Source organism: Lepus europaeus, chromosome 3 (genome assembly GCF_033115175.1).
Source record: "Lepus europaeus isolate LE1 chromosome 3, mLepTim1.pri, whole genome shotgun sequence".
NCBI classification, from domain to species: Eukaryota; Metazoa; Chordata; class Mammalia; order Lagomorpha; family Leporidae; genus Lepus; species Lepus europaeus.
Window position 1 is genome coordinate 25,570,052 of NC_084829.1, and position 26,314 is coordinate 25,596,365.

Below are 26,314 nucleotides of genomic sequence, written 5' to 3' on the forward strand. Positions count from 1 at the left end.
GGTGGAAGGGAAAGCAGCCAGAGCCGTACACTGTATTTGTCACAAAATCAGAGGGAGTCTACCAGGACGAGGTGGTGTGTAGACTCTCAGTGGCTGAGGAGGGAAATGAAGCCACTGGCTTTGATGACCTTTGAGTTTCAGAAATATGGTGAGACCAGAGCTAAATCAGCTATAGAAACGTGTGCATGTATGTGTGTGTGTGTCCTCATTCTGCTTCTGTCTGTAACTCTGCTTCTCAAATAAATAAATCTTTAAGAGGGAGGGAAGGAGGTGGGGGGAGAAGAGATTCCTGGTGCTTAATTTTCTAGAAATGATTTTCATTTTGATTTTTTGTGAATGTATGTGACATACAATTCTGCTAGGTATACATTTCTTTCTTCTTAAGATTTATTTATGTATTTGAAAGGCAGAGATAGAGATAGATAAATAGATAGATAGATAGATAGAGATCTTCCATCCACTGGTTCACTCCCCAAATGGCTGCAATAGCCAGAGCTGGGGTGATCTGAAGCCAGGAGTCAGGAGCTTCATCTGGGCCTCCCACGTGGGTGCAGAGCCCCAAGCACTTGGGCCCATCCTCTGCTGATTTCCCAGGCACATTAGCAAGCAGCTGGATAAGAAGTGGAAAAGCCAGGACTCAAACTGGTCCCATATGGGATGCTGGTGCTACAGGCAGTGGCTTTACTGGCTATGCCACAGGTATGGATTTCTTAACTCCTTGACAGTATTTATTAGTCATAACATTGGTAACAGAATTTGGCAAGGTGCAAGAAACAAAGCACATGGGAAGGCAGCATTGTTCATAAATTGCTCACTGTTTTTCAACACATTCAATCTATTCTTTTTTTTAAAAGGATTTATTTTATCTATTTGAAAGACAGAGAGAGGTAGACAGACAGAGAGAGGTCTTCCATCTGCTGGGTTACTCCCCAAATGGCCACAATGGCCGGAGCCGAGTTGATCCGAAGCCAGGAGTCAGGAGCCAGGAGCTTGTTCCAGGTCTCCCTTGTGGGTGTAGGGGCCCAAGCATTTGGGTCATCCTTTGCCGAGTTCCCAGGTGCATTAGCAGGGAGCTGGATTGGAAGTGGAGCAGCTGGGACTCGAACCGGTGCCCATATGGGATGCTAGCACTGCAGGCTGGGGCTTTTAACCCGCTGCACCACATTACTGGCCCCTCGTCAATCTATTCTTAAATCACATAAATAATTGACTTATGAAGGTGGGGTAAAATAATTGGCTGAACTTCAAGTCCAGAGTCTCATCTCCGGTGAAACCTTTTAAATGGCTGGTATCAAGTTCAAAGCCAGCTGACTTATTTCTCAATATAAAATTTCTACTATATAATGGATATTTAATATGTACTTTTTACAGTCTTTTCTTTCCATTTAATTTTCCTCCTAGAAGTTTGTAAGTGTATTTGTATTTGTTATAATTTATATTTGTTATAATTTATAATCTATAGTATTATAAGTATACTATATTTATATTTATATTTATATATTTGTTATAATTTATATCTGTTATAATTTATAATCTATAGTATTATAAGTATACTATAGTTATAAAATCATTTATTTCCTGGAATGTTCACATTAACAGACATTTATGAAGGGGTTTTCTGAGTGAAGAGGTCTTGACTTATAGAACTGGATTGTGGAATTTTCTGAATGATAGCTGTCCTAACTGCAAATGGCTTTGTCTGATACCCACCTTGACGAAGAAGACATTCACCAGGGAAGCCGATGGCATGCTGGATAAATTCTAATTCAAAGGAAGACTCAGCTGTCTTTCCTAAATCAACTTGGAAAAAAATAATTTTATCACCCAGAATTCATCACAGTATTTACACAATTAGAACTTTATTTTATTTCAGAATAAGTTTACATTTCAAAAATTATTTTACTAAAGTCACAGCATTATTCACACAGACAAAACTTTTATAGCAAAACCTTGGTATGTGAGCATTAGTCATTTGACTACTATATGGATATAGGAGATATTTAAAAAGTGGAAATGATGTATTCCAAAGGCTGTCATAGGCACAATATATATGCTTGTATTTGTTCTGCAAGCATTATGCTATACTTCATGAAAATGTGATTCAAGAAGTTGTAGGCTCTTCAGCACTACGTATTGAAAAGATACAAGGCAATACCATAGTTATTCCTATGTGGAGAAAGCATGGACTTATCAAGACTACAAAATAGGAGCAGCAAGCCAAACCAACAAATAATTCCTTGGGTGTTAGAAGAAGAAATACATCTATGGCTTTTTTGTGTGCATTTTTGAGACTGGTTAGCAAGTCCGGCAAGTGGAAAAGAAGAAATCAATCTGTAACCCAACATTCAAAGCATCCAGAAAGGCATCTGATATTTAACAGTTTCAAAATCAGAGAATCAAAAGTGAGCTTGACCTCAGCATAAAACTGCAAGGTATTACGTAGCAAAAAAAAAAAAAAAAAAAAAAAAAAAAGACTTCCTTTCATGTATCTTTTGGCATAAGAATCTTTATTCAGAAAGAAGAAGAACACGGTGGAAAAGTATTTAAGGTGAATAATTCGAATTCACTTTTGGTTTTTAGTAATGATAAAGGATATAGGTCTTTCAAGGACCAAGAAAGTGAATTTGGTCCTTACTGTGGAGTTTCACTCTTTCATTAAAATTTGGGTTAAAACATGTATTCATGCCAACGGTGTATCTGCAATGATAAAGCTGAGTATGTGGTCACGATAGAAAGCCACTGCACATTTTTCAGGGCAAACTACAACAACATCATACCGAAAAGTCTCTAAAAGGTAGAAATGGACGCCTCAGATTCGCAGATGGTTCCTATTTCTACTAGCAAATCAACGTAAGTGTAAAAGTGAATCATGCAGATGTTCACCTAATGATGGGAGGGGAACAGAATTCTCTCTTTTTCCTTTAAATTGTCAGTGATCGCAAGTCATCAAGTGGAACTAAAAGTCACACACAAAAGCAAATCATGAAAAAAGTGTTAAATATTTCCAAATGCCCACAAAGGCGTGCCGGAAATGACGACGTGTGGGAGACCCAAACCACTGTCACGGCTAGCTCCTCAATGCTGCTTTTTTGTTCACTTGATGGGCGGGGGGTCAGGGGAAGGGGTGTTCCGTCTCTCTGGAGGTCAGGCCATAATTTCCGCAGGTTCAGTGACCAACTTGGAGCCATCCCAGGAAGTCTTGAACTGTTCAGGAACGGGAAATTCTCTCTGCAAGAAGAACAAAGCTATTTCAAGCGAGGCTGATGAGAGCCACAGGGTGGGCAAAGAAATGTGACAGAACCCGGATGTGCATGGTGGAGGGCTCTTGGCCACCCGGAGTCTCGCATATGTCAAGTTTCAGGTCAGTGATTGCACACCGGCGTCATCATTAAAGCCAGCAGCTACCAAGACCCAGGCAGGCTTCTAAGCAACGAGGCTTTATCTCCTACAACCACCCTGTCAGGGGGCGGGGAGAAGAGGTGCCTCCTATAGGAAGCAGAGGGCCCACGATGGTTCAGTCGTAAGCACAGCAGTCAGATTCCAAACCTAGGCTGTCTCTCCTACCTGCGTCTCTCACAGTCATCATGAACAGGAAACAACCTGCAATTCCATTAGCAGGCCGGGATAGGAGGGAGATTCTGCGTTTCAACAAGCTGAGAGGCTGGCGAGGCGGGAGAGGCTTTGTCTCAGAATTAACTGCCTGTGCCTGGTGAATTCTGATCACGGGAACGTGTTGAGGGTTGTGTAGAGATGTGTTACCCTTCCCCCTGCCCCGCCCCCTTCCCATTGGTTTTGGCTACACTCAGCCTTTGGGCCAGTGGTGCTCAACCTTTGGCTCCACATCAGAACCCCCTGGGACGGTCCCCAGACCATAGACGCCTGGGTCCCACGCCCAGAGCGCCTCATTTCATGAGTGTGGAGGGCTCATCCAGACCCCACTGCTCCTCTGAGTGGATCCAGTCCCCATGCACAGGAGCCTTCTGCAAGGGCCAGGGGTCACCCCGAGTTTTGGCTGACTTACTCGGAAGCTGTTCTGTATTGGCTTTTGTTCTGTAGTGGTTTTTTTTTTTTTTTTTGAGGGTTGGGGGAGGAAGAGTCCCAGAGGGGACCTTTTCTGGCTCCAGATTAGGCTGTCTAGACACCTAGTGGTCAGGCATGACCCAGTGCTGGCAAAGATTTGTGCTTGAAACAGAAATTATGGGGCTGGTGTTGTGGCCTAGTGGGTTAAGCCTCTGCCTGTGACACTGGCATCCCACACGGGGCCGATTTGAGTCCTGGCTGCTCCACTTCTGTTCCAGTTCCATGCTAATGCACTTGGAAAGGTAAAGGAGGATGGCCCAAGTGCTTGGGTCCCTGCCTTCCACATGGGAGACCCAGATGGAGTTCCTGGCTCCTGACTACAGCCTGGCCCAGCCTCAGCTGCTGCTGCCATTTGGGGAATGAACCAGCAGACAGAAGATCGATCTCTCTCACTCTCTCTCTCTCTCCCTGCCTCTCCTTCTCTCTCTGTGTAACTCTGACTTTCAAGTAAAATAAATAAATCTTTAAAGATACAAAAAAGAAATTCAGAGCCCTGGGCCTCACGCCAAGCCTCCTGAACACAGTCTCGAGGTGCGGGATTGGGAGCTGGCATTCTTCACGCAGCCTCCCAGCTGCTCCTTACACTGGGTTGGAGAATTTGACTGCTTAGAATTATCCTCTCCCCAGGAGCACTTCTCCTTCCTTCCTGTTCGCCTGCACCAGGACAAAGGGAAATGTTTAGTCCTCCACAGTGCGAGTTCAGATGCACACTGTGCTATGTGATAGACGCTGGTGCATGAAATTAATTGTGGGTAAAGGGCCTTGAGAAGCGCCAGTCCTGGAGTGAGCAGAGTCAAGAGGCTAATAGGAGAGAAGAGACGTGGAAGGCGGCTTCCTGAACTCCTCCCCGGCCTCTGAGCTGTCCCACACATCAAGCTCATGGCAGGCAGCTGATGAATCAAGCTCCCAGGATGTCAATAACGAAGGCTCAGAGTACTTACATAGTCGCCATCCTGAGGGACAAGGATGTTCATTTCAGAGGACGTGGCGCTCACAACCTCACAGTCCAGTGCATCTTCACTAAGGTATATGTGGCAGCCTTCCGTCTTATTAATGGATATTGTTGGCACTCTCCCCATTACCTGAAATACCAAAAAATAAATAAATAAATAAATCTGGGATCAAACCAAAGAAACAGAAATCATGGTGTCCTCCAAATAAATACAATCTCAATTCTTCCAGGCTTTAGCTTGGTTATCCTGCATTAGGAATTGCTGGATTAGAGCTGAGGGACTGCTACCTACCAGCCATGTCTGCAGGCTGAATAGGGTAGGAGTCATTTGGGGACAGAATGAATGGACCACCCACCCAGGGGGCACGCTACAACCTCAGGTGTCTTTCCCAAGACAAAATTAAGGCACCAATTTGGAAACAGCAGCTCCATGTTCAGAGAAAGTCTCACAATCCCACGGGAGGACCCGAAACATATATTTGATTTCATGATAAAAGCAATAAGATGCATTTTCCTTTATTTGCTTAAAATTTTAGTTTTGACCAATCTCTCTGAAACCTGGATCCAAACAAGTACTGTCATTTAAGAATAAAATTATTCTTGAATAAAAACTGAGTAGATTGTTCCTGTACTTAAATAAGTAGGAAACACTATAATTCTTTTGACATAAGTCCTCTGCTGAAGTGCAAAGCTTAAATGAGATGAGTGTCTAGGTATTTCGAAGTGTATTCATTTCAGGAGCCACAAGGAGAGGCTTGGTTCGGGACACTCATTATATAGATAAACAGAACTGTACACAGAGGAGGTGATTCTTTGTATCGTTTACAAATATCTAAGGGCTACAACAATTCTGATAGTTTTAAATTTCTCTTTGAACAATCAGTTTTCAGACACTCCCACTGAGATCTCCACTGGGGCAGTCTCTCCCACTTTACAACTCGAATTTTCGTTCTTGTAATGGTAATTAAAGCGATAAGGACATCTCGGCTTTCCCCCTGAAGAAAAGACTGCATTGCAAGTCCTGTTCACAGCGCAGGTGATGGGGAGAATTCCTTGCCGGGGGTGTCTAGCCAGGTCACCATACCCATACTTCTCTGTTTACTGCTCTCTCCATAGAAACTGGGCACGGAGTTGGAATTGAGCCCAGTCAAAAAAAAAAAAAAAAAAAAGCAGAGGTAGTTTAAGGTCAAGGAAGCTCTGGGCTCTGCCACAACTAAAATAATAACACACAGATTTATACTCTGATCTCAAGAACATGTCAGCAGCCATGTTTTGATCATTGCTAGATTTCCCGAACTGTTTGATACCAGACAACAGGGAAATGGATAAATTGTTGGTACATCTTGGATGATTCGAGACAGTGGATTAACAATAGGTAAGTACACTGGCCTAACAGCATTTTACTTGTATTTCTATACTGCTATATTGTCTTGCAATGTAGAACACCTTATGCATCTAAAGAGGCAATGGGAGAGTTTTACAAACAGCCCTGGCATGTTAAGGGTTGTTGTTCCTGCAGCCTTCTGGTCAGTGCCACGTATGGTACATTCTGTGTGTGTCTTTCATCTCTGAGAGTCTGAGAACACCCTGAGAACAGAGGTTACTTCTGAGCAGGGGAGCTGGGCCAGGCTTCTCTGCGGAGGGGCAGATGTGGCCTTGCATAGGCCAATGCCCTGCATTTAAGACATGCTTCTGTAGTAACACTTGTTTTTCATGAATTTATCCCCCCCCCCCTTTTTTTTTTCTCAAAGTTCCCATTGACTAATTTAGGTTCTCTCTCTCTCTCTCTCTCTCTCTCTCTTGTGGTTTGTACTCTTTTCCTAGGAGAGTCTGCCAAAAGCAGGATTACTGGACCAAATCTTATGAACTTTTGTCCATGCCCTTTTCTTCCAATTTTTTTTTCTTTTTTTTTTTCTTGACAGGCAGAGTGAATACTGAGAGAGCGAGACAGAGAGAAAGGTCTTCCTTTTTGCCGCTGGTTCACCCTCCAATGGCCGCTGCGGCCTGCGCATCTCGCTGATCCGAAGCCAGGAGCCAGTTGCTTCTGCTGGTCTCCCATATGGGTGCAGGGCCCAAGGACTTGGGCCATCCTCCACTGCCTTCCTGGGCCATAGCAGAGAGCTGGCCTGGAAGAGGGGCAACCGGGATAGAATCCGGCGCCCCGACCGGGACTAGAACCCGGTGTGCCGGCGCTGCAAGGCGGAGGATTAGCCTGTTAAGCCACGGCGCCGGCCCTTTTCTTCCAATTTTTAAAAAGGATTTTTGAGGTAAAAGCTGCAGACATGAAATTCACCCACATTCCATGTACAACTCAATGCTTGTTAATGACTCCACAGAGCTGTGCAATGATTGCCACGTTACCATCACCCCAGACAGCCCCTCAAGGCCATTAGTGTTACCCCCATCCCCACCTGCAGGCAGCTGCTAATCTGCTTTCTACTGATACTGTGTTCAGGTCCCTTTAAAACAATTCCTTAGGGCCGGAGCTGTGGCGCAGCAAGTTAGTCCTCCATGTGTGGTGCTGGCATTCTGTATGGACACTGATTAGAGTCCCAGCTGCCCCACTTCTGATCCAGCTCCTTGCTAATGGCCTAGGAAAGTATTAAAAGTTGGCCCAAGTGCTTGGGCCCCTGCACTCATGTGGGAGACCCGGAAGAAACTCCTGGCTCCTGGCCTAGGATCAGCCCAGCTCCAGCCACTGTGGCCATTTGGGGAGTGAACCAACAGATGGAAGACCTTTTTCTCTGTCTCTCCCTCTCTTTGTCTATAACTCTGCCTCTCAAATAAATAATTAAAAAATTTTAAAAAATAAAATATAAACAATTCCTCAAGTGTTTTCAATGGATTATGACATTCACTTAGCTTGACATTTGCCATAGGTAGACACGGTCTGCTCTTCCAGACACCATTCTACAATGCAAGTCCACATCCATAAAAAAAATCATGATACATCTCAAACATGGAAATATATAAAGAATGATATAACAAATGCATCAACGCCTACCAAACAGCTTTACCAGAGTGCTTCATTTTAGCTCTCTTTTTTAAGACTGAAGTCTTACACTGTGTTGAAGCCCCCTTTGTCATCCAGGGTCCCATTCTCCTTCCCTCCGTGTCCCTACTCTCCAGAACATTTTATTTGTCATTCACCATCTCTGTACCTTGGATGAGGGGACTGGGTGGCTGCCTGAAGCTCTCATAAGCATATGCAATACATGAGCACTATTTCGTGTGTTCTGAATCTTTATAAACAGAAAATAGGCGCATTTCCCAGTGGTTGCCACTCTGGAACTTGCTCAATGTTGTTTTTGAGATTTACTTGTTTTTTCCTTTTTTACATTTATTGATGAGGCAGAGAAATTTATTGATGATATATATATATATGTAGTATACATATATATATGTGTAGTATACATATATATATGTAGTATACATATATATATATATATATATATGAGAGAGAGGAGACAGAGAGGGAGGGAGGGAGAGAGAGAGAGAGAGACACTCCCATCTGCTGGTTCACTCCCCAAAGGCTTATAACAGCCTGGGCTGGGCTAGGTCGGGGCTGAAGCCAGCTGCTAGACTCCCAATCCTGGTATCTCTGGGGGGTGGCAGGAACCCAACTACTTGAGCCATCACTGCTACCTCCCAAAGTCTGCAACAGTAGGAACTGGAATCAGGAGCTGGAGCCAAGCACTGAACTCAGGTACTCCAAGGAGGGACAAGGGTGTCCCAATGGCTAGGCTAAATGCCCACCCCTGCCCATTTTTACATGTTATTTAGCTTGTTTATTTTAATTACTGTACTTATTTTATTTAGCTTGTTTATCTTCATTACTGCACAGTATGCCACTGGGAAGATTTATTAGCGATTCACTCACCCACTGGTGGGCATTTACATTTTTTTCTGGCTGCCAGCATGAATAATGCAGTGAGCATTTTATAGCCATCTCCTTGGTGTTTGCACTGCGGCTGTTCGGTGTACATTCTCACGGGGGCAATCACCCAGGCACGCACTATGGACGTGTCGTCCTTAGATGGTGCCCATTTGCTCTCCAGGGAGTGTAACAGATTTGCTCTCCCCCCCACACACCAGTGCACCACGGCTCACACTGTCTCTCCTCCGGAGCAATCCTCTAACCTCAGACTTGCATTCACAGGCAGTCCTCAGGGTGCAGTTCTCAGATGGGGAACTCAGTTAACACGGCCCTTTGCCAAGTCAGGGCAGTCTGAAGACAAAGCTGATGGGTGGGGAAAGATCTATGTAATAGTAGTGTTAGTTTGCATTTCTACAAATTTCATACCTGTAATTCAGTTATAGAAGGTAGTATATCTTCTCTGAGCTTTTTCTAGAATTATCGGATATAGGCATAGAGTTGGCACCAGTGCCAAGATCTCATGATGCTCACTCACAGCTATTTCCTTTCAATGACCATGTACAAAACCAGCTTCTTAGATGGCAGTTAGTGAATGTGAGTTCTACTATTGAATGTATGTGTCACTGGAGCAAAAGAGAAAGATCTCTAAAATCCAATTTTAACAAACATAATTAGGAAACACTAGAGAGCAGCGATATGAGAAGAGGGGTGGGTATTCAGTGTAGAGGTGGAGTCACTGCTTGCCATGGAGTGCCTGGCTTTGAGTGCAGGCTCTGTTTCTGTTCCAGCTTCCTGCTAATGCACACTGTGGGAGGGAGCAGGTGATGGCGCAAGTAGCAGTGGCCCTGCCATCTGCTTGGAAAAACTAGATGAGTTCCTGGCTCTTAGCTTGGGTCTGGCTCAGCCTTGGCTGCTGCAGGCACCTGGGGACTGAATCAGTGGATTGAAGATGTCTGTCTGCCTGTCTCTGTCTCTCTGCCTTTCAAATAAAAATTAAAAAATCAATATGAAAAGAATGTAATCAAAGACAGAAGTTATAGCTGGCCATAGGTAAGAAGTCCCTTAGCTTTTGTTGTACTATAAAATCCCATATACCTTTATCTTAAAACAGAAAAATAGAGATTTTCTTCTGTTTTGCAAATTCAATACCAAATCCTACTATCCAAGTTGTTGTTGTTGTTGTTGCTTTTTTTTTTTTTTTTAAGACTTATTGATTTATTTGAAAGAGTTACAGAGAAGGAGAGGCAGAGAGAGAAAGAAAGGCAGAGAGAGAAAGAGAGCCATCTTCTATCCACTACCCAAATGGCCGCAATGGTCAGGGTCTAGCCAGGCCGAAGGCAGGACCCAGGAGCCTCATTTTGGGCCCAAGCACTTGGGCCATCTTCCACTGCTTTCTCAGGTGCATTAGCAGGGAGCTGGATTGGAAGTGGAGCAGCGGGGACTTGAACCGGTGCCGCTATGGGATGCCGGCATTGCAGGCAGTGGCTTTACCCACTACGTCACAGTGCCAGCACCCTCCAGGTTATTATTCTGATGATGTCAACTATTCTTCAGGAAAACTGTTCCTCCTCCTTGCCCAGAACCAATTTTCCCAGGGTGGTGGTGGTGGGGGGAATTCTCTTTGGGATGGTAGGGCAATGAATCTCTTGGTATCTTTATTTATGCAGTGGCTCATTTATTGCAATCATGCACTCAGCAAACATTTATTGAACACCTACTATGTGCAGGTACTATACAACATTCTGGGGCTGCTGGGACCAGCATTACGGAGCTGCGACACGGGTGTCCCATGTGGGGGCCGGTTTGTGTCCTACCTGCACCGCTTTCAATCCAGCTCCCTGCTGATGTGCCTAGAAAAGCAGAAGAAGATGACCCAAGTGTTTGGGCCTCTTCACCCACATGGGAGACCCAGATGAAGCTCCTGGCTCCTGGTTTCAGCCTGGTCCAGTGCTGACCTTTACAGCCATCTGGGGAGTGAACCAGTGCATTGATCTCTCTCTCCATCTGTAACTCTGCCTTTAAAATAAATAAATCCTTAAAAATAAAAAAAAGATTCTTGGACTGTAAAGATTAGTCAGCTGTCCTTGCCAATCACTAAAGCACCAAACGGAATGAATGTGGTGTAAGAAACTGAAAAGGAGGAACTAATGCAGTGTAAGGAGCAGGACAGAACTTCACACAGGAGGTGGTGACGGCTGTGTCTGGAGGGAGTGGGGACAAGAACCCCCCTGCAGGCCGAGGGCATGGTCAGTGTCAAGGCAGAGCTGGGGCAGAGCATGGTAGGAGGGGCCACTCACCTGGATTCGAATGTCCTTGGAATTGATCACTTCCACAATGCCCACCACGTTGTCAAACACCAGGCCAAACTTCTTACAGTTGTCTAGGGGGAAAAATAAGCTCCACTAAATACACATAGTAGGTCTGCATGAAACAACTCATCCTAGTAATTAGTAATTACCCTACCAATTGTAATGGAATTTATTTTCCCTTTCATCTGGAGAGTCGATTTGTTGCACTTGAAAATGTAAGCCACTTGTTTCAGTTCGGTCTCCGGAATCATAAGGTCATTCCTGTCTTCTTGGTACTCCTAAAATTAAAACAGATGCAAGCATTACGTATGTTTAAGGTTGATACTCGGGATGTGGCATTTTTCAAGGTACTCTATCTTTCAGAACTTCTCCTTGCGGAGGAAAACCATAGGTCTTACCTTAATATCTGCATTGGCTGGAAATGGGTGGATGGAATCAGGGGTCAGGGTTCATACTCAACAGGTCTCTGGACCCTGGCTAGCAGGTGGGGGCTGGAGCAGGGGTATAGCAGCTGTTGGTTGAGACACTGACGCTGCATCTGGACTTGAAGCAGTGCCGGATAAACAGGCCGGTGAAGGGTCAGGAGAGTGGTCTAAGCCCCAGTGTTTTCAGGCTATCATCACCTTTTTAGGGACTGTGACCCTTCATCTTTAGGCAGACCCTCTGCATGGTCAGGGGACACCAGCTTTCACCCATAAAGGCAGTTTCTTTGTCCTGTTCACACAATTAGCCCCAACAGGGCTGGGTGGCGGCAGCTGAGTGCCTCACTGCCTTCATCAGCGGGGCTGAACAACGCACCCCATGGAAGATCAGAATGGGGCACAGATGCCCTGGTTCCACAGGTTAATGGTTTCTCAGTATTTACAAGCTGATGGAAGGAGGAAGTCAGATTCATGGAGATAGCAGGAAGTAGCATGGAGGTTTCTGGGGGCTGGAGGAGGGGGTATAAGAAACTACTGTTCAATGGGCACGGAGGTTCAGTTCCGTAGGATGAGACAGGTTCTATGGATGGAACAGTAGTAATGGCAGCTCAATAAGCTAGTACCTCTGGCCTGCACACTTGAAAATGGCCAATGCTACATTTTAATGTCTGCATTATATCTTAATTAAGAAAACAATTTTAAAAGCTAAAGAATGCATGAGAATGAGTGGAAAAAAGTTAAGTTTATGGACACATTCAGAAATGTCCTGGTTTCTACTCCAACAGGTGGATTTTGCCTCTGTCGCTTGGAACTCCCAGGTAAGTGGCTGAGCAGTTGGGTCCTTTAGTCGGATTGTGACAGAGACAAAGGTGAAAGGGCAGCACTCACCACTCTCCACTTCTTTCCTTCTAACTCAAACACAGGAGCATGTTTCTGAGTAGGAAGAGACTTGGGCGATGTAGGGCTCGGGGTGTGGCTTTTGGTTGGAGACTTAGTTTGTCCTTGAGCCCGTAGGCTGGGATTCTTGTATGTCTTCTGGTCATCTGTCACGTGCCGGAGCCCTGGAAGCGTAATACATGTGGACCCATTTCTTTATAGCTCATGCAAGGGGAGATGTCCCTAACATGTTATGCCATGTATTGTACAGAGTATGAGAACTTTTGGTAAGGCTAGTTTCCTAACCTTACTCCCGGTTAAGATGTCAAGTCTGCGTCCTATTAAAGTTTAGATAGCCAGAAGCACTATAAGCATTTTTTTTTTTTTAATTTGAGGAACCTCTTTTTTAAGGAGATGATAGATTAAAAATCTCTGCCAAAAAAAAAACCCAATACACACCAAACCACATGCCCCCAAAAGATCACATGACTACTTCACCCATGGCTAAACCACTTGCCAGACACAGCATGAAAGGTTAGGGCATTCCAGTGAGCGAGCATTAGAATACGGAATTGACCTTAGAGCTCAAAGTCCACTCCTTCACTTTGCAAACAAGGTCTGGAGGAGCCAGTGGAGCCAGTTGGGGTCAGAGAAAAATTTAGCATTTTGGGTTCTCATCTCTCAGCTCAGTAGAGAGGGACCCCCTTACAATCTAATTCCTATCACCTGTGCAAAGTGAAAACACATGTGCATACCGTTTTCTGTCAGCATGATTTACCATTTAAAATGCATGTGCTCCTGATCCTGAAATGTTTTATTTCACTTTTTAAAAGATTTATTTATTTATTTGAAAGTCAGAGAGAGGGAGAGACAGACAGACACATATTTAGAGAAAGAGAGAGAGAGAAGGAGAGAGAAAGAGAGAAAGAGAGAGAGAGATTATTTTCCATGCAGAGGTTCACTCCCCAGATGGCCACAATGGCTGGGGCTGGGCCACCCTGAAGCCAAGAGCCAGGAGCTTCTTCCAGGTCTCCCACGTGGGTGTTTTTCCCAGGCCATTAGCAGGGAGCTGGATTGGGAATGGAGCAGCTGGGACTCCATATGGGATACCGGTGTTGTAGGCGGCAGCTTTACACACTAAGCCACAATGCTGGCCCCATGATCCTGACATATTTTAAATGTTGTAAGATCTTTAAAAAAAGTCAACTGTTCGCCAAGAGAACACAGTCAGCTCAGTGTGATGTGTACACAGAGGTGCTACTGTTTGCTACATTTGTTTCCCTCGTTTCCCTCGATCGTGACCTCTTGGCTATAGGAGAGGATGCTAAGGCACCAGGAGCTGAAGCTGAAGCAACTGGGAACCCAGGGTGTCTGAGCTCTTTCTAGTCCGTGCAGCACTGCAGCTCCCACCTTCCCTGTGTGCTGAGGACTGGGATGGCCTGAGGTCTCCGTCCCTGGGGCTCCGGGTGTCTGTGTGCCTGGAGCTCTGGGGGGAGAAGGGACACCCTCAAGGTCCCACTTTCTCACCTTTTGTGATTGCTTCTCCCTGGTTCAGTTGGGCAAATAAAGCTGAGCGTGAAGGAGAGGACTCCTCTTTTCTGCCTTCGGCTTCAAACAGCGGAGGTGGCCCTGGAGGGGGTGGAGGAGGAGGGGGCGGCGGGAGACCCGGCCCGGAGGAGACGACAGAAAACGTTGATGCTGTCGACGCGATGGGACCCTGTGGAACACAGAAGGTGGAGAGCATGGCACTGAGACTGAAGCCCCAGCTGGGATCTTGCTGGAGTGACTCGGAACCTGCTGGCACCCCGGGTTCCCAGGAGGCACACTCGGGCACGGTGGTTCTGGGCAGGGGGTCCTGGGGCTGAGCCGGGATCCACCCTGGGACCACAGAGCACGGCTGTCAGTAGAATCTGCGTGGCCAGAAGCCCTGCTGCCAACTCAGAGGGGAACAGAGGCCTGGTCACAAGTTCATGTCCAAGGCTCAGGACAGGAATGAAGCTGGCCAGGTTATCATGAGAAAAAAGCAGTACAAATTGACAAGAGAATGAGCTCTTTAGCGATACTCGAAACCACAATCCCTGATGAGAGTGGGAGACAAACAGTGGATGGTTATTAGGTGATTTTGAGCCTTTTGGACCAGCTAGAGGGAGAGATGCTGGACGCTCTGGAAGTCATTTTCCAGATACGGAAGCCTCAAGCTGACCCCCAGACAAAGACCATGTACGTGTTGGAGGGGCTGCAACTGATCTAATTGTCAGTCGTCAAACCCAGGGAAAATCAGAGTCTTCCAGAGCAAGACCTGTGCTTATTCTTACTTTCTCTGCTATGTGAAGGGCCGCCCTTGTTTTCAACGTGAAGGTCTAACAAATTCAAATGGCAGTAAAAGGTGACAGAGAAGACAGGGGCTATTTTAACGTTCTGAAAGGTCCCCATGGATGATAGCTGCATGGTGCTTCAAGCAAGTGGGATAGAAACACACACAGACCAATTTGGGATAAAAGCCACTTTACTTTTTTTTTTTAAAAGAATTATTTTATTGGCTTGCACCACGGTTCACTAGGCTAATCCTCCACCTGTGACACTGGCACTCCAGGTTCTAGTCCCTGTTGGGGCACCGGATTCTGTCCCGGTTGCTCCTCTTCCAGTCCAGCTCTCTGCTGTGTCCCAGGAGGGCAGTGGAGGATGGCCCAAGTGCTTGGGCCCTGCACCTGCATGGGAGACCAGGAGAAGCACTCGGCTCCTGGCTTTAGATCAGTGCAGTGCGCCGGCCATGGGGGTCATTTGGGGGGTGAACCAGCAGAAGGAAAGCCTTTCTCTCTGTCTCTTTCTCTCACTGTCTAACTCTGCCTGTCAAATAAAAAAAAAAAAGAATTGTTTTATTTATTTGAAAGACAGAGTTACAGAGAGAGAGAGCCAGAGAGAGAGAGAGAGAGAGAGAGAGACGTCTTCCATTCCTCTGGTTCACTATCCAAATGACCGCAATGGCCAGAGCTGAGCTGATCCGAAGCCAGGAACCAGGAGCTTCTTCCAGGTCTCCCAAGTGGGTTCAGGGGCCCAAGGACTTGGGCCATCTTCTACTGCTTTCCCAAGCCATAGCAGAGAGCTGGATTGGAAGAGGAGCAGCTGGGACTCGAACTGGTACCTATATGGGATGCTGGTGCTGCTGGCTGGGGCTTTAACCCACTGTGCCATGGCACCAGCCCCAGTCACTTTACTTTTAGACTTGGAGGTGGAACTGTATACCTCTAATAGGGAATTATAAACTAGTTCAACTTAAAAAAATTGGGAGTGTTGAAATGTGATTTAGGTTCATATATTTTAAATACCAAGTACACAGGTAAAACATCACATAAATGCAGAATATAAATAATAAATACAGTATATTCTTATTTTCATAAACAACTCAGTACTATGATGTGTCAAAATCAAGAAGTTATTAATTTTTTAAAAGATTTATTTATTTACTTGAAAGCCAGAGTTAAAGATAGAAGGAGAGGCAGAGAGAGAGGTTCACACTCCTGCTGATTCAACTCCCCAAACGGCTGCAATGGTCAGTGTTGGGCCAGGCTGAAGGTAGGAGCCAGGAGCTTCTTCCAGGTCTCCCAAGTGAGTGGCAGGGAACCAAGAATTTGGTCATCCTCTACTGCCTTCCTAGGTGCATTAGCAGGGAGCTGGATCAGAAGTGGAACAACTGGGACTTGAACTGCACCTATATGGGATGCTGGTGCTGCTGGCCATGGCTTTAACCTGTTGCACCACAGTGCTGGCCCTGTAAGTTATTAATTTTTAAAGATTATTTGATGGAAGAGGGAGCTCCCATCCACTAGTTTACTCTCCAATTGCCTAAACAGCCCCAGGCTGGGGAATGAAGTTAATCACACAGCTAAGCTCTCACCTCTTGCCTTCCAGGGTCTCCAATAGTAGGAAGCTGCAGTCAGGAGCCAGAGCTGGGACTCAAACCCAGGCACTCTGATGTGGGATCACAGGCATCTGACTGCTAGGCCAAATATCCAGCCCTTGGCTGCACGAAGTTTCAGTCTAGTAGTATAGTAGATGCCACTTGAAAAAGAAAACAAGCTATTTCCAAGTACTTCCACAACCCCTATTAAGTGTAGAATTCCCTTGAAAATAGATTCTTCTCTTATTCAGAAGGCAAGACTTAAAAACCCAGCAGGCTGGAGTTCTCACTTCCTACAGATAGAATTTGCAAGGCTTTTGTGTTTCTATAACCAACCTGGCGCCATCAGGATTCTTGGGTCAAGGAGAACGATTTCAGAGATCAATCTTCCCCCAGCATGTGAAATGTTTTCTATTGTGTTACAGGGGTGAAGTTTGAGAATTTGTTCTGAATCATAAAGACCATAAATAGGAGCTTTGCGTATCAAACAAATATTCCTGTCCTCAGTGACACACACCAAAGTCAAAGAAGTACTTTTCCTCCCAATTACATAATAACTTATTGAGTTGGTGATGGGACAGACCCTGTCCCCACCTCCAAACCACTCATGGCTCTATGGTCTGGTTTTTGGGGAAAGGGAAGGTGATACCAGCTCCTAACAGAATCACTTAGTTGGTTCCATGGCTCTCGGGATTCATTCTATGAGCCATTAAAGGATCCTGAAGCTGATAAGCCACATAATCATCTTTTTTTGGACCACTGATCTATTCAGAGAGGTGACGCAGGAATGCCAGGTATAGGATTTATGGCCACTGAGGTTGAAAATGAAAGCCAAAACAATAGGAGAGCTTGGGAGCAGCTGAAACTCTGCGCTGGGCAGACCCTTTCTGTCCGCCCAGCCAGGGCACAGTCCCAGGCTCGTGTTTCCAGGGCTCCTTTTCAATCAGCATTCAGGCACTTTACTGTACAGAGGACCCAGCACCAAACTGATGAGACCTTAGCTTAACTGGATCTCTGCCGGCCGCCCCTCGCACACTAACTTATCTTTACCTTGGTCCCTTCTTTTTTTTTTTTTTTTTTGACAGTGAGAAAGAGAGAGAGAGAGAAAGGTCTTCCTTTGCCGTTGGTTCACTCTCCAATGGCCGCTGCGGCCGGCGCACTGAGCTGATCCGAAGGCTGGAGCCAGGTGCTTCTCCTGGTCTCCCATGTGGGTGCAGGGCCCAAGCACTTGGGCCATCCTCCACTGCACTCCTTGGCCACAGCAGAGAGCTAGCCTGGAAGAGGGGCAACTGGGACAGAATCCGGTGCCCCGACTGGGACTAGAACTTGGTATGCTGGCGCCGCAGGCGGAGGATTAGCCTATTGAACCGCGGCCCCGGCCTACCTTGGTCCCTTCTCTTTCTGTAGGATCTGAGCACATCAGGCGCCAGAGCTGTCTGCCTTCCCGCATGGGCCTGGCCACCAGTCATGGTCTGACAAGTTCAGATGTCCCAGGAAGAAGCAGAGGAGTGGAAGGAGCCGTGCACTGCCCTAAGTCTAGCAGGGGTGCCGGGCACTGATGATTTTCATTCATTCAACAGATTTTTAAGGCCCAGCACATGGCAGGCTCTATGCCAGGGGCTCCCAAACTTGTTTGAACATTAGAAACATGTTAGGGATCTGAGAAAAATTCCCATGCCCAGGCCACACTGCAAATACTCTCTGGGGGTGGAGATGACATAAGATGAGACATGTGTAATTTTCTGAGGCTCCCTTCGTGAGGGACTCCCAGGTGCTGACAAGTCTGGGGACAACCAACATCTCCTGGGTGCTGGGATTAAATCAGTACAACCACGCTACCCGGACTGTACTGAAGCACTTCCCTAGCAGAAAATAAATCAGGAAATCGACTATTTAATTAATCTTACAAGTATAAAGTAAACTGAAAGTAGGTCTTTGTAAAAATTAAGAGTTGGAATAGGAGAGGGAGGAGGAAGAAGGGTGGAAGGGTGGGCAGGAGGGAGGGTAGCGTGGGAAGTATCACTATGTTCCTAAATCTGTATATATGAAATACATGAAGTTTGCATACCTTAAATAAAATAAAAAAAAATTCAATTCTCAATGGCCAGTCAATGGCAGAGGCATAATTCAAGCACATGTCTGTTTGATTCTAAAATATTCTTCAAGGAAACCTTTTATACTATATTCAGACTTTTAAAAAATTATCTAGGAGGCTGGTGCTGTGGTGTAGAAGGTTAAGCCTCCATCTCTAGTGTCAGCATCCGGTACGGTGTCAGTTTGGGTCCTGGCTGCCTCACTTCCAATCCAGCTCCCTGATAATGTGCCTGGGAAAGCAACAGAAGATAGACCAAACACTTAGGCCCCTGCACCCATGTGGGAGACCTGGAAGAAGCTCCTGGTTCCTTGCTTCTGCCTGGCCGAGCCCCAGCCGTTGTGGCCATTTGGGGAGTGAACCAGTGGATGGAAGATCTCTCTCTCTCTCTTTCTACCTCTCTCCTTTTCTGTCTCTAACTCTCTTTCTCTGTAACTCTTCCAAATAAATACCTATTTTAAAAATTATTCACATAAATATTTAATTTATTTGAGAAGTGGAGAGACAAAAAGAGAGAGAGGAAAAAGCCTCCCATCTGCAGGCTCTCTCCTCAGTTCTCACAACAGCCAGGGTTGGGCCAGGCCAAACCTGGGAGCCTAGAACTCAATTTGGGTCTCCCATGTGGATGGCAGGAAGCCAGCTACTTAAGCAAACACCTGCTACCTCCTGGGGTATGCATTACTAGGAAGTTGGAGGCAGCAGTGGACCTAGGCACTCCAATCTGTGATGCAAGGCATCCCAAGTGGAGTCCTAACAGCTGTGCCAAACGCCTCCTTCCTCCCTTCTCCCCCCTTTAAAAACAGCCACCAGCCAAATTAAAGATCTAGAAGTCTGGGCTGCCTCCACACATGTGTAGCATTGTTCTCGTGCCTCTGGTTAGAATAGGCGTGGATGAAGGAATGGGAGAGGTGTAATAACCCAGCCTGGATTTAACCTCCACTACTCCTCACTGCAACCCTCACGCTCTAGCGGCGGACCTGGGTCCTGCGGCCAGCTCTGCCATCAGTGTCCATCCTAAGGGGACAGAAGACATCTTGGGCTTTGATATTGGCACCTCGGCATCGTCACCCTTGATGCTGCTTTGCATTTTTTGGATTTATTTGAAAGGCAGAGTTAGAGAGCGAGGGATACAGGGAGATCTTCCATCCCTTGATTCACTCCCCAAATGGCTGCAATGGCTGGGGTTGGGGCAAGCCAAAGCCAGGAGCCAGGAGCTCCATCTGGGTCTCCCACATGGGCAGCAGGGAGCCAAACACTTAGGCCATCTTTTGTTATTTCTCAGGTGCATTAGCAGGGAGCTGGATTGGAAATAGAGCAGCCAGATCTCAAACTGGTGCTCCAATACGGGATGCTGGCATTGCAGGCGGCGGCTTAACCATCGAGTCCTCAACACTAGCCCCTTGATGCTGATTTTGCTGCAACTGGGTGCCCTGGTTCTAGAAACTGGGCTCTTATGCAATTTTCCTAAGTCCCCACTGGTCCCAGTAGCAAGGTCCTTGTACCCAGACCCTGGCTCTCTCTGGCTAGTGCTCTTGTTGTTCTGCTTTGCTGGGGGTTAGAGATTGAAGGGTACCACCCCTCAGCATGATTTCCTTTTAAAGATGAATGCCCCAGGCTGTCCAGCCTGGCTAGGATGAGAGTGTCAGACCCTGGCTGTGGCCTCAGCTGCTCCTTGAGTGACCCACTGCCTCCTGCTCTCCACAGCACCGGAAGTTTGGATGCTGTGGGAGAGTGGAGAACAGGGGAGGGGAGGCGCTGGAGAGGGCAGGTTTGGAGAGGGAGAGTTTGCCCAGCTAGAGATGTGGAAGGAGCACTTGCAGAGGGGCACACCTCTCAGGAAGGCGGGAGAATGAGGCCTGGGCAGAGCCTCTTAATCCGCCGTGCCAGCCCAGGGAGCCTGCGTGTGACCACACCAGCTGGGGTCTCCTCCCTGCTGCTTAGCCCAGAAACCCTGAGAAACGGCCAGGCCAGCCTGCAGACGGCACTCACTGCTCTGCCCAGAGCCCACCTGCTCAGACCTGCATGCGCAGACTAACACTGTCCACTCCGGATATTTCTGGTTCTTCTCAGAGTCTTCTCTAACACATCCTTTAGCAATGAGTTTTACCCTAATGCTTGTTTTCCCTTTCTTTTTTTAAAGATTTATTTATTTGTTTGAAAGTCAGAGTTACACACACACACACACACACAGAGAGAGAGAGAGAGAGAGGTCGGTCTTCCATCAGCTGGTTCACTCTCTAATTGGCCACAATGGCCGGAGCTGTGCTGATCCAAAGCCAGGAGCCAGGAGCTTCTTCCAGATCTCCCATGTGGGTGCAAGGACCCCAAGGACTTGGGCCATCCTCCACTGCTTTCCCAGAGATCCAAAAGAGAGCTGGATCAGAAGTGGAGCAGCCAGGTCTCGAACTGGCGCCCATATGGGATGCTGGAGCTTCAGGCCAGGGCGTTAACCCGATGCACCACAGCGATGGCTCCCATTCCCTTTGTTTTCTATAGTGTATAGTAACGCAGCAGAAAGCTGTGTGACTTGCACAAGGCCACCTGGAGGGGAAGTGAAACTGGTGGTTAAACAGAGGTCTCCTGTGTAGGAACTGAGAGACTTAGTCTTAAGTGGCAATGACTTACACACAGATGCTTTTCCGAAAACTTTCAAAGGGCAGGTGTTGTGGCATAGTGGGTAAGCTGCTGCTTGGGATGCCTGCGTCCCATATCACAGTGCTTGGGTTCAAGTCTCACCTCTGCTTCTGATTCAGCTTCCTGTTAATATATTCGACAGGCAGTAAATGATGGTCCAAGTACTTGGGTCTGTGCCATCCATGTGGCTGACCGAGAAAGAAATCCTGGCTCCTGGCTTTAGCATGGTCCAGCCTGGGCTGTTGGAGACATCTGGGGAATGAACCAGTGGATGGAAGAGCTGTCTCTCTCTCTCTGTCTTTCCCTCTCTCTGTCACTCTCCCTTTCAAATAAATAAATAAACAAACCTAAAAAAAAAAACAAAAAAAACCCTACTTTCTTTGTTGATGACATGCCTTTCTTAAGTGTCCTGGGGCCTCAGACTGGGGACAATTCAAACAGTACATTCTATTAAAATCATCTAACAGTGACTTCCAACTTAAACAAAACGCAGCACATTTATGAGTTTACATGGCCATATTCAGGGTACAAGCTTCAGTTACGTTGCAAGAACATAACACAAATCCTAAACATGCTGCCTTTAAGCTCTATTAAGATTATTTTTGAGAGCAGATGCTTGATTCTGTACTTTTTTTGGGCACAAAGACTTTTTAAAAAGTCAGTGTGCCGCAAATCCCTTTCTCTAAATTAATTTCAAATGTCCTGGGAACAGCTGCTTCCTCTGTTTTTAAATATGTGAACTGTGGCTATAAAATAATGAACCCATTGTATGCTGCATGTGGAATGCTTGTCAGTTTTTGGTTATATATGCCGTATATAATATATAACTATATTATATGTAATAAAGGTCTATGCTAATGTGCACTGAAATTTGTCCTCATTAACTGTTACTTTGTGGAGTAACTACTAATCATTTGATTACTCTAGGATTTAATTTTTTTTTTTTAAATGAAAGTGACTTCCAGTTCTTAGATGGAGTCTCCACCTTGCTTTGCTGGTGGCAATGACATATGTAATTGACAATTGGACAACTGGCAATCTACTCTTACCACTTTATTCTCGCCACCACACTCTTGCCTTAATTATTCAATATAAATTTGGATCTAGATAAGGTGAAAAAAATTACTCGAATTATCCATTTGATTGAGCTTGTAAAAAGTAGGACGAAGGAGAGTTCCTGTCCCTGTGACACAATGAAACAAAAAGTGAAATACAACTATTTACATTAAAGAAATTAGTTGCAAAAGTTTTCAGGCTAAAATCTGTAGTTCTGAAGTTGCTTGGAAGTCTTCAATGTTCCCATTTCAAGTTCTAAGAGCTTTAGGCCCAGTCAGAGGGGTAGCAGATGATTCTCTCTATACGGAATCTAACTTGTTAGTAGGTGGACTGAGCGTGAAGTGAGAAAGCAAGGCTCATTTGCTGGTCTACTCAACAAATATTTACCTGGTGCTACCTGGCTGGGAATTGGGTACACAATGAGGAAACAGGCCTAAGTCCTGTCTTAGAAACACACACACACACACACAGAGTGAGAAAGAGCTTGCTCCCAACTGCTGGTTCACTCCTCCAAATGCCTGCAATAGCTGAGGCTGGGCCCAGCAGAAGCCAGGAGTTGGGAATTTAATCCAAGTCTCCTTGCTACCAGTTAGAAAGTTAGAATCAGGAAGCAAAGCTGGGATTTGAACCCAGGCACTCCCACTGGGATGTGGGCATTCCAAGTGGTGCCTTAGCCTGCTCCCAAGTCCTGTTTTTTTTTCAAGGAGCTCATAATCTTGTACAGGTACCAAATGCACGAACAAGTACAACTGGCCTCTGAATCCGCAGGTGCCTGATCCCCTGTTTCAGCTAGCTGTAGACTGAGACAACCATCATGTACAGACTTTTCCCCTCATCATTATTCCCTGAATAAATACAGAGCAACAGCTATTTACCTAGCATTTCCCTCACAGTAGGCATTACAGCCAGAGACGACTTCAAGTATATGGGAGGACGTGCACAGGTTACATGCAAACACCATGCCAGCTTATGGAAGAGATGAGCATCTGGAGAGTAACTGCAGAGGCAGTTTTATATTTGCCACATAAACAAGGGACACTGGGGCACACAAGGAGTGACCAGCTCTCCTGGAGAAGGCAGGGGCAGGGGGCCGGAGCAGAGGCTACAACAGTTTAGGCTCCCACCACACCATCAGGTGCCTTGTAGACCCCTTTGTCCTAAAAGCCGACAGCAAGAGGATTTAAGCAAGGGAGAAACACTTCCAGGTAACATTTGTCTCCAATTTGCAGAATAGGTCAGGCAACCTATAACCTATATCTTGGCTACTTTTTATTTTTAAAACCAAAGTTTAAAAAGCAAAGACCAAGAAAATTAAAACACCACGTGACAGTTTCTTGGAACAGGCAGAATCTGTTGCTTACAACAGAGCTTTTGTTAAGAGATGTCTTCCGTACAGCTAGCTTAGAGAGAGCAATATTTTGAGCCATCTGTCTTTACGTATTTGTGGAGATTGCAGATAAAGCCACAAAATGAAGCAGCTGACAAGCAGCGGTGTGGTGTGGGTTTTATGTCTCCCACCCCCACATGGCTCCCCGCCGAGCGGGGATGGGTCAGATTCTTGGCTGTTCTTTGAAACACCCTGGCCCATGAGTCACCTGGCTTCCTGTTAAGTGTCACTCCAGGTGGCAGTGACAACTTACACATGCCCTAGTTCTATACTTGAAAGCAATTTAAAAATTACAAAGCCATTTCAAACCACAAATACACTCATATCTTCATGCTGCAACTGTAGGCACTCACAGCATTTTGCAACTGATTCTCTTTACAAACTACTGTTTATTAATATTTTCAAGTGGCCTTGTGGACTATGGCACATGAAACATGATGACAAACATCTCACATATGACACTAGGAGGGTGGGATTAAAAGAAAGAACTAGTACCTTCAGAACAAAGCTATTTTATGCACAGAAATCAGTCTGCCTTGCAGCAAAATATACTTTCCAAAGCCATCATGAATGGCATGCTTATATTTTTGATCGCTAAACCAGTTTCTTTCTGTTTTCTGCAAGATGTGCTTTGGTCAGTAACAATGAAATCGATGTATTTCCAAAACGCTCACATCACTAACCATCGAGGAAATGCAAATCTAAACACAACACAATGAGATTTCATCTCACCCCAGACTGGCCATTATTGAAAAAGCAAAAAAATAATAAGTGCTGACGAGGATGCTTGGAAATCTCATACACTGTTGTTTGGAATGTAAATTGGTAGAGCCACTAGGGAGAACATACTGAGGTTCCTCAGAAAACTAAAAATAGATCTGCCATATGTATGATCCAGCTACCCCATTTCTGGGCATATATCCAAAGGAAATGAAATTAGTGTTATCCACGAGACACCCACACTCCCGTGTTCACTGGGGCACTATTCACAATAGCCAATATGTGGAATTAACTTAGGTGTTTAATGATGGATGAATGGATGAAGAAAATGTGGATGAAGAAAACGATGGAATATTAACCTGCCATACAATGCAATGAAATTCCGTCTTTGGGGACGAAATGGATGGAACTGGATGGCATTATGTAGAGCGAAGTTAGGCACAGAAAGACACATACTGTGTATTCTCAATGTCAGTGAGGATTGCGAAGGGCTGGGAGACAGAGATGGATATAGAGCATCAAAATACAGAAAGAGGAGTAAGCCAGAGTGCACTAACTCTGCAGGAACACCCCGGGGTGCCTGTGGTTCACAACAGCCTCGTATATATTTGAGAAGAACTAGAAGAGAGGAGCTTGGGTGTCCCAAACACCAGGAAATGATACACCTGGAAATACTAATTACAGGGATCTGATCGTTAACACACTGTATACATGAACTGAAACAACACACTGTAGCCCATAAATATTTATAGTTACTAGGTGTTAATTAAAATTAAAGCACATACACACACACACGTGCACATGAGCACACACCAAAACCAAATTGATACATTTCCGAATCTGTCCATTTCCATGAGAACTTGCAAACTTTTACATTCATATTTGGATCCCAGCTTCTTTAGAAAACAACTCCAGAGGCCGGCGCTGTGGTGCAGCGGGTTAACGCCCTGGCCTGAAGCATCATCATCCTATATGGGCACTGGTTTGAGACCCGGCTGCTCCACTTCCAATCCAGCTTCTCTGCTATGGCCTGGGAAAGCAGCAGACGATGGCCCAGGTCCTTGGGCCCCTGCATCTGCATGGGAGACAGGGAAGAAACTTCTGGCTCCTGGCTTCGGATCGGCACAGCTCCTGCTGTTTCAGCCAACTGGAGAGTGAACCAGCAGATGGAAGACCTCTCTCTCTCTCTCTCTCTCTCTGACTCTCCTGTTTGTGTAATTCTGATTTTCAAATAAATAAATAAATAAATAAATCTTAAAAAAAAGAAAACAACTATAATCAGGAAAATAGGTTGCCCATAGAGTGTCAGATGCTCTGTCCGTACAACATAACTGAGCCAGAGTGACTCTGTGGCTAAAGCCTCTCTTGTCTTATTTTTATCACTTCTTAGAATTCTGAGACTTCTTTTGCCAATGAAAACAAAGTTTCTGGGGACCTTTCCAAGAAAACAGAATTGTTAATAATACTGCTGAATAATAGTTTCAGCATACTGTGTGTTAGCCATTTTTATAGTTTGGGGACTATTCCCTAATTCATCTATAGAAACAGCACATTGCTGTGAGGCCAGGTAGAAACAGATGGTCCCATAATTTTTAAGGAAATGTGGGGCCACTTTGAACAGGTATCTTCACAGGCAAAGCTCCTAACATCCTTTTCCTAGGTGACAAATGAATGGGGAGAGATCATGTCTCAAGGCAGGTGTTTGGCCTAGCAGTTCAGACCCGGCTTGGAACACCTACAGCCCATAGCACAGCACCTGAATTTGTCTCCTGCCTCTGCTCCTGATTCCAGCTTCCTGCCAATGTGAACCCCTGGGGCAGCAGAGGTGCCCCAAGATGGCTCAAGTTGCTGAGTCCCTGCCACCCAGGTGCGAGACCTGGATTGAGTTCTGGCTCCCAGCTCTGCCCTGGCTCAGCCCTGGCTGTTGTGGGCATTTGGCAAGTGAACCAGCAGATGGGAGATGAATTTCTGTCTCTCTGCCTTTCAAATAAATAATTTTTTTTTTTTGACA

General features: G+C 45.8%; 1 protein-coding gene across 2 annotated transcripts in view; it reads right to left on the reverse strand.

Annotated features, from left to right (window-relative positions):
• Positions 1 to 1,841: 1,841 nt before the first annotated feature.
• The window catches only part of CAP2 (cyclase associated actin cytoskeleton regulatory protein 2), a 163,796-nt gene continuing 139,323 nt past the window's right edge, over positions 1,842 to 26,314 (reverse strand). For both annotated transcript variants that reach the window (XM_062187370.1, XM_062187371.1), the window contains 6 exons: positions 14,044 to 14,233; positions 12,529 to 12,701; positions 11,373 to 11,496; positions 11,207 to 11,289; positions 5,022 to 5,162; positions 1,842 to 3,228 (listed from right to left, as the gene is read on the reverse strand). In XM_062187370.1, coding sequence (XP_062043354.1) covers positions 3,145 to 3,228; positions 5,022 to 5,162; positions 11,207 to 11,289; positions 11,373 to 11,496; positions 12,529 to 12,701; positions 14,044 to 14,233 — 795 coding nt within the window. In that variant the 3' untranslated portion in view covers positions 1,842 to 3,144. The remainder of the gene's footprint in view (positions 3,229 to 5,021; positions 5,163 to 11,206; positions 11,290 to 11,372; positions 11,497 to 12,528; positions 12,702 to 14,043; positions 14,234 to 26,314) is intronic.